General features: G+C 32.1%; 1 protein-coding gene and 1 long non-coding RNA gene across 11 annotated transcripts; one reads left to right on the plus strand and one right to left on the minus strand.

The window, feature by feature from the left end:
* Positions 1 to 1,028: 1,028 nt before the first annotated feature.
* LOC139898958 (histone H2B) lies at positions 1,029 to 1,725 on the plus strand. The gene has a single exon (XM_071881763.1). It carries the CDS (start codon positions 1,090 to 1,092, stop codon positions 1,531 to 1,533), a length of 444 nt encoding a protein of 147 aa, XP_071737864.1. The 5' UTR covers positions 1,029 to 1,089; the 3' UTR covers positions 1,534 to 1,725.
* A 3,146-nt stretch (positions 1,726 to 4,871) lies between these two features.
* On the minus strand, positions 4,872 to 7,940 carry LOC139898959 (uncharacterized). Of its 10 annotated transcripts, XR_011777226.1 has the most exons (6): positions 7,809 to 7,940; positions 7,602 to 7,703; positions 7,337 to 7,390; positions 6,026 to 7,192; positions 5,786 to 5,915; positions 4,872 to 5,574 (listed from the first exon to the last, which is right to left on the minus strand). It is a non-coding gene; the product is annotated as an uncharacterized lncRNA (long non-coding RNA). The 10 variants fall into 10 exon arrangements; XR_011777222.1 differs by having other exon boundaries at positions 4,872 to 6,954; positions 7,102 to 7,192; XR_011777223.1 differs by having other exon boundaries at positions 4,872 to 6,954; positions 7,086 to 7,192.
* Positions 7,941 to 8,145: the final 205 nt, after the last annotated feature.

Raw genomic sequence — 8,145 nt, forward strand, 5'->3', positions numbered from 1 at the left:
TTTCACCATGGGCAAAAAAATAAATAAAACCGTAGCAATTTTTTTGGCCAAAAATTGAGGTTTTTAGAGAAATTATGAAGGTTTGGGGCAAAAGTTAGAGGTTTTTTTAGCAAAATTTGAAAATTTTGAGGCAAAAGTCGGAGAATTTTGGGCAAAATTTGAAGGTTTTGGGGCAAAAAAAATCCACTGAGGGCAAAGTCGAAAAACCCAAAATTTTAACACTGAAAAAAAATCCACTGGGGGCGGGCGCCTCCTCTGCCCCCAAGTAGTTTCGCCAGTGTTCACAAATCCGTTGTTACCGGATCCGAAGCTTCTCACCGGAATCTGCCAAATTAGTCTGTCAGTACTGCAGGTGCATAACATGTGATTGGAGTTAACGAAACTTTTTAATGGCCGTCGAAGATAGGGACTAAATCAACAAAACTAACATATTATAAGGACGAAATTCATAAAAAAACCACAAGTATTACAACAATATTTTGGTACAAACTATAGGGGCCATTTTAACAATTATAATTTATAAAGAAGAAAGATATACTCCCTCCCAAATCTATAATAAACTATTCAATTTTGAAATGTCACAATTAATTGTCCACTTATATAAATGTAAAAGAATAATGTCATAAACTTTTTTGTATTCCTACTTTATTTATGTATGATAAAAACATAGGTAAAAAGTAAGATATAGGACAAAAACTTAATAAAAAAAATATATGTGAAAGATATTTTTTCGTAAAACTATGTGATTTTTTTTTTGTATGAGTAATAGATTTGGGAGGTATGGAGCAAAGTATTTTTCTTTTTAAAACATTTCACCTTGGCGCGAAGATATCCTCAACAACACGCAAAATTAATCATTCGAAATACTGTCCGTTGGTGGAAAAGGAAGAATGAAAAAGGAACCATCCTAGCCGTCCACTGTACTGCCACGTCACCTATCCATGTGACAACTAATTCATCCAATAAAAACACAATCACCGTTCTTATATATAACCGCTTCCGAAACATTCTATTCCACACAATCAAATATCAATTTCCCCCAAATTTCAAACCCTAGAATTCTCAATTTCTCAATTCTAATTCAATTCAATGGCACCAAAGGCAGAGAAGAAGCCAGCGGAGAAGAAACCGGTGGAAGAAAAGAAATCAGCGGCGGAGAAAACACCGGCGGAAAAGAAACCAAAGGCCGGGAAGAAGCTACCGAAGGAAGCCGGCGGTGTAGCCGGAGACAAGAAGAAGAAGAGATCGAAGAAGAGCGTGGAGACGTACAAGATCTATATCTTCAAGGTGTTGAAACAGGTTCATCCAGATATCGGAATCTCAAGCAAAGCGATGGGAATCATGAACAGTTTCATCAATGATATTTTTGAGAAATTGGCTCAGGAGAGTTCGAGGCTTGCCAGGTATAACAAGAAGCCGACGATTACGTCACGTGAGATCCAAACGGCGGTGAGACTTGTTCTGCCTGGTGAATTGGCGAAGCATGCTGTTTCTGAAGGAACCAAGGCTGTTACCAAGTTTACTAGCTCTTAGATTGGTTTGTTTGAATGATTTGGTATGATGTATTGTTGAACTGTGATTTAGCTTATGTTAATTAGCTTTGTTATTTTCATTGATTGTTTGTGTTTAGCTGATGATCTCTTTAGAATTAGTTGTTAGGGTTATTGAATATGTAATCCTGGTCTTGGTTGATCAGTCTGTTAAATTAAAAGTTTATGTTTGATATGATTTAATTGCGGATTTATTTATAAATCTATCTATGTATGCTGGAACAGGTTCATCCAACTATTTTGCTATTCGCATCTGTTTTTGTTGTAGAGTTAAAAAAAAAAAATACATAGATTTATAATTATTAAATCCTGTAATCGAATACTATTGAATAGAAAAAATTACGTTGTTAGTACCTGTGTTTGTTCATTTTATCACCATAGCACCTAATGTTTATTTTTTTCTTCAATGGTACCTAGGGTTTCATTGTATTACGCTACTGGTACCAGGCCTTAACATCTGTCACTTGTAGCCGTTTAACCCTTCACATGCGTGGCACATGTGAGGGTACTTTCGTCCATGTAAATTAATTAACTCCTTATACATTATTATACAGCCGTTTATACAAAGGGGACGTGATATGTGTAACCAACCTACGTTATTTTTCTTCTTCAACAACTTGAAACAACAAACCCTAGAATTATTGTGAAGTGTTAACAATGGATACAAGATTATACCAGATGCGAAACGAATTAAACTCATTTGATCCGAACTTGATTTATGGTACGACTGTTGTTTTTTTTTCTTTTTTCTTTTTCTGTTACATTGCTAAACAGGTACTGTTGCATTCAATTTTTTTTTTTAATCATTTACACAGTATACTACTAAAACAGTTTATAAAAAATTGTTGGGTCTAAATTACCACTTGTTAAAACAGTTATAAAAAAAAAAAGTTGGATCATTTACACAGTATACTACTAAAACAGTTTATAAAAAATTAGTTGGGTCTAAATTACCACTTGTTAAAACAGTTTACAAAAAAATAAAAATAAAAAAGTTTGATCATTTACACAGTATACTACTAAAACAGTTTGTAAAAAATTGTTGGGTCTACCACTTGTTATAACAGTTTATAAAAAAATTTAAAAAAATTAAAATTCGACCATTTACACAGTATACTACTAAAACAGTTTGGAAGTTATTGAAATTGTGTTAAAATAGTGTTTTAGGGTTTTGGGTAAAAATAACACCATTTGTTGACTGACTATGACTTTGGGTTAAAATGACCTACTTGGTATTTTTAAACACAAAGGTACTAAAACAGTTTCTGAATGATGTTGTTAAAACATTTTAAACAAAAAAAGAAAAAAAGCAAATGGTCATTTACAGAATCTATGTACTAAAACATATTCTATGTACTAAAACAGTCTATTAAAAATTGTACTACAACAGTTTATATAAAAAAAAAAAAAGGTGTTTTAGGATTATGACCATTTACACAGAATAGTACTAAAACAGTTTGTTAGTTATTGAAATTGGGTTAAAATAGTGTTTTAATGTTTTGGGTAAAATTTACACCATATGTTGACTAACTTTGACTTTGGGTTAAAAGTGACCCACTAGCTATATTTAAACACTAAGGTACTAAAATAGTTTGTACCTAAACATAATAAGACTGATTTTATAGTGTTTTAGGGTTTTGGGTAAATTTTACACCATTGGTTGACTAACTTTGACTTTGGGTCAAAATGACCTACTAGGTATTTTTAAACACTAAGGTACTAAAACAGTTTGGACCTAAGCATAATAAGACTGATTTTATAGTGTTTTAGGGTTTGGGTAAAATTTACACCATTTGTTGACTGACTTTGACTTTGGGTTAAAATGACCTACTAGGTATATTAAAACACTAAGGTACCAAAACAGTTTGGACCTAAACATAATAAGACTGATTTGTTAGTGTTTCAGGGTTTTGGGTATAAATTTGAACAATATGCAATAAGCAATTTGCAATTTGAACTTTGGTAACTGTTTTGGCACTAATGAATATGCAAGCTGCACTAAACACTTTAACAAATATGCAAGCTGTTACCTATTTTGGCATTAACCAAGTTGGCCTAAACACAATTCAATTGGCATTAACAAGTTGCACTTTTGCAATCACAGTTTACCAAATGAGTTACAATGACACTTAAATTTGTACTTCTTACAATGAACACAAAACAAGCAACATAGATTTTAAATGAAAGACGATTCATTAGAACAATTTGTTGATTACATTAGATAACAAATGCAATTTCATAATCAAAAAAATTCAACAACCAATTGCATAACCAGTACATTACATAACAATTGCAATCATCTAGCTACAAAACTAAAAATCCAATCATAACAAATTGAACCAAAATGATAAAGAAAAAAATCTTCATCAACAGAACTCGACATTTAAGGCTTTTGACCACTGCTTCAAGCTTGTTCTTCGACTTAAGCAAACCTCGCATAGCAATAGCTGATCGATCACCTGCAAACAACCATAATGAGCTGAAATTTTTAATTAGAAAAGAGATGGGTAACTGGGAATCGCTTAGGACGATTTGTAAATTAGGGTTTTCTTTAGGTATTGTTATTAATCGTCGAACACCGAACATGCTGGTGTTTTTATATTGAAGAACAAGAATTAAATGGACAGAATTACCCTCACATGTGCCACGCATGTGAGGGGTTAGGAGATTAAATGTGACGGAAGTTAGAGGTTGGTACCAATTCAGTAATAAATTGAAACCCTAGGTACCATCAAAGCAACAATTAAAGTTTAGGTGTTGTGGTGAAATACTTGACAAACCACAGGTACTATGGACGTAATTTTTTCTATTGAATAATTGTGATTTTATTATTTTATGAAGATGGGAAACTTATAACTTCATTTAGTTGGATGAGTTAATGATTTATGATTACTAGTTATGATGATTTTTAGTAGGTTAGCTAGTGAACTTTATCTTTTTTCTATGCGCTGTTGAAGTCAAATTAGTTGGGGCTAATGAACTTTTTGGTACTAATGAAATTTTTGATACATAGATTATAACTTTTTGGTACCAACCTCAAAGGGAGTGTCAATCTTATACCAATCTCAACGGGAAGTGTCAATCTTATACCAATCTTATGTCAAGGTTAGGAATACATCGCCCATCAACCGTTAATTTCATTTCGCCAACTATTTCAACTTCTTCAAGCATAATTCTTCACGAAAGAAATGGTTCTAACAAGATTGAGGGTGCGCGCTACGCGGCTTGAATTATTGATTGCTATTCTATAAAAATAACGATTGTCAATTTATTATATAGTACAAAATTTACCATTATAGGTATTCATTATAAAGTTTAACACACATCCGAAACTATTAAACAGTTGCAAAGTTACCATAATTTACATCATAAACTATTCGACTACTTCAAGGTTAGAAGCACATAATGTTTAAGTATCAAAAGGCATACACATTAGCTTCATACATACATAAAAAAAGGTTACCTATTCTGCCTTTACACCTAAACAGCCTAATCATATAATATGGTCAAAGTTGTGAACATCATCCCATGCCACGATAAACTTGCCTTCGGAGAGTTCGAATACAATCCAGATCTCGTCTTCCGGATTATAGCCATTTAAACGGACAAACTTCATCCAGTTAGATGAAACAAATAAGTTTGGTTTTCTTTTGTTTTCTTCCTCCAATAGGCCCCAGATGTGTGTTCTTTCAAAAGCATCAACGCATTCATAAGTTTCACCACTGTTTAGCTCCGGTAGTTCAGCTAAATCATTGTGATCTTGCAACCTGAAAAGGCACCATAAATACATACATATCTTCTTTAAGACAACTAAATAACACCAAAAATGGGGAACAAAAACCCAAAATCCAGGAGATCCAAAACACCCCATAATCAACTGCTTCTTGCAGGTGTTGATCACAATTAATGAACATCAATCGACACAGTCTGAAGCTCTGATCAATTCTAATGAAGACGTATTAGCCGAAATCCTACATATGTCTCCTTTTACCTCATCTTTCTGTTCAAATTTGTATCAAAACGCCTGCTATACATTAAGTCTCAATGAAATTCAATGTTAACAATTCAAGACAGCTTTTTATCAGATACGTTACTAATCATCAACAACAACAACGAAATCTCTACCGTGATGAAATTTTTAATGCATATGTCAAACATACGAATAAGTATTTTTTTTGTTACATGAGTTTATTATCGGAACTAAGAATATTGAAAGCGGTAACAAAAAAACTTACTTAGACACGGAGCCCTTTCCATTTCGATCATATGCATCTCGTTTCATAGGGTCACTCAGAACCTGATAAGCTTCTCCAAGTAACAAAGAAAAAACCTTGGAGTATTTTATAACATTAAACCACTTAATACCTGAAACCATTTTCAAACAGCAGTTAGCCAACATGTATCCAAAGAAAATAAATAACAACATTCATACAGCAACAGGAAAAAAAAAAGATTAGCAAAACATAAAACATTACCTAAAAGTATTGTAGCCTAGAACGCAAACTGAAAGAAAATTTACAATGGTTTATTAAGAACATACTTAATAATTGTTATGCTATGTTGCTGAAGGATATCATTATTTACTAAAGAGAATGCCATATAATGATGACGTGAACAAAGCTTCCTTCCTCTACAGCGACTTCCGAAACTTACGAAACATGAGCATGTTTGGTTCTACAATCTTGATACTTTGGTCCCTATTAGTACATAAAGAAACACGCAAAAAATCAAAAACCAACCTTAAACATACGCATAAGAAAGTAAAGTTTTACAACTACTTAACAACAGAAAGCAGAAACTGAAAAACCGTTAAGTAAACCAAAAATGTAATGGATACGAAAACTTACCAACAGCTAATGAAGAAGACATAAAGCCTGAAACCATAGATAAACTATACACAAATATAAATAGCATTTAACAATCACATATAAACCTTAAAATGTAAAACAACATGTAATACAAAAATTAAAAGAGCGGATATGGCAACGAAACAAAGCTACAAAAAAAGGTAAAAAAATCGTACAATTCAAACCACGTAAAACGAAGATTATAGCGTTAAAAACTACGATAAGCTTTAAAAGAAAGACAGATAAAGAACACAAACTAAAACAGAGGCTATTAAAACAGCATGCAAACAATCAAAAAGCTAGTATTGAATTTTTCATTATAAATATTGAGCAGGACAATTGGGGTTACATATATTACTTTAATTTAACATAAACCTAAGTTTTGAATTAAGTTTATTCAAAAACATAAACACAGTGGCAAAGAAAAGTAGTCAATCTTACACAGCCTATGTCGATATCCGGGGAAAATATTGCACACCTGGTAGTGGGATGGACCTTCCTTTGTTGGTTCCATTCCTTCAAGCAGTTATGTTGACGGAGGAGTTGTGATAGCGAACCTATGAAATATAATACATGTAATTTCATGTTTTAATAATCATAACTTTTTTTGGGTGAAAAACATAATTTAATAAATAAGAGACTCGAATCATCAAAACGATGAAGGAGTCGAGAAGTACAAAGGAAATACGCTGTCCGGAAATTACAATTCACAAAGACTGTACATCCTGTAGTCCAAAATATTGACCACAAAACGTCTTATATTGCAGCTAATATAACAGCTAATATTGCATCGACCTGCAATAAGTGACAGCTAGTTACATTTGCGAAATCAACTAAATGCATCAACACATCACCATCATAAATTTATTATTTTGTGATTGTAACTCTAATAGATAATAAAATTTATGATCTGATAATATGAAAAACATTATGGCATACCTGATCATTTGGTAATCTGCAACACAAACCGAATGCTATCACAAACATGATAATCTGTAAAGCGAAATTAATGATTTAGGGTTAATTTGATTAGGGTTAGCCGTTCTAAAGAAAAAAAAAATCGTTCGAAGGATAAACAAATTACTCCTGAATTAAAAGAACAGAAGTCCATAAAAAACAATTTAACCTAAAAAAACAACAATGAACTTTGAGAACTAAGGGATTATGTAATTATGTAACTGTAATTAAAACAAAACATAATAACCTCGATTTCAAAAACGTGTTGGTCATTATCTTCATCAGAATCTCCAACATCATCGTCTAAGTCCAGTGGAACTATGTGTCTTTGCTTATGAACTGACAAAAACTAAAAAAATTAAAATTAAAAATCAAAAGGCAAAGGCAAATACTTAATTACACAAATATATAAAATAGTATATATAATTGTTAAAATTAAACTTGATAAACTTACAAACATCAATTTCGTCATCCATATCAGAATCGGAAAAATCAAGTTGTGATTTCTGAGGAGTTTTGTTATTGCTGAATCGACCACTGGATCCTTTCTTCAAAAAGCAAAACCAAATGGGTGTGTAGGTTTCAATAAGATTTGGGCCAGGGAAAAATAAAAAGAATCAAACGAGCAAATAACACGATAATTCAAATTAATATTCAACAAATCAAAAACAAAAAAGATAGATGAGAGAATCATACCTTGAGATTACTAAAGAATTAGAATTGAGAAATTTAGAAAAGGAATAACAAATTTGATTGTTGTGTGAGAAATAAGATTAAATATAGGGTCAAAA

The sequence above is a fragment of the Rutidosis leptorrhynchoides genome, chromosome 3 (genome assembly GCF_046630445.1).
Source record: "Rutidosis leptorrhynchoides isolate AG116_Rl617_1_P2 chromosome 3, CSIRO_AGI_Rlap_v1, whole genome shotgun sequence".
NCBI classification, from domain to species: Eukaryota; Viridiplantae; Streptophyta; class Magnoliopsida; order Asterales; family Asteraceae; genus Rutidosis; species Rutidosis leptorrhynchoides.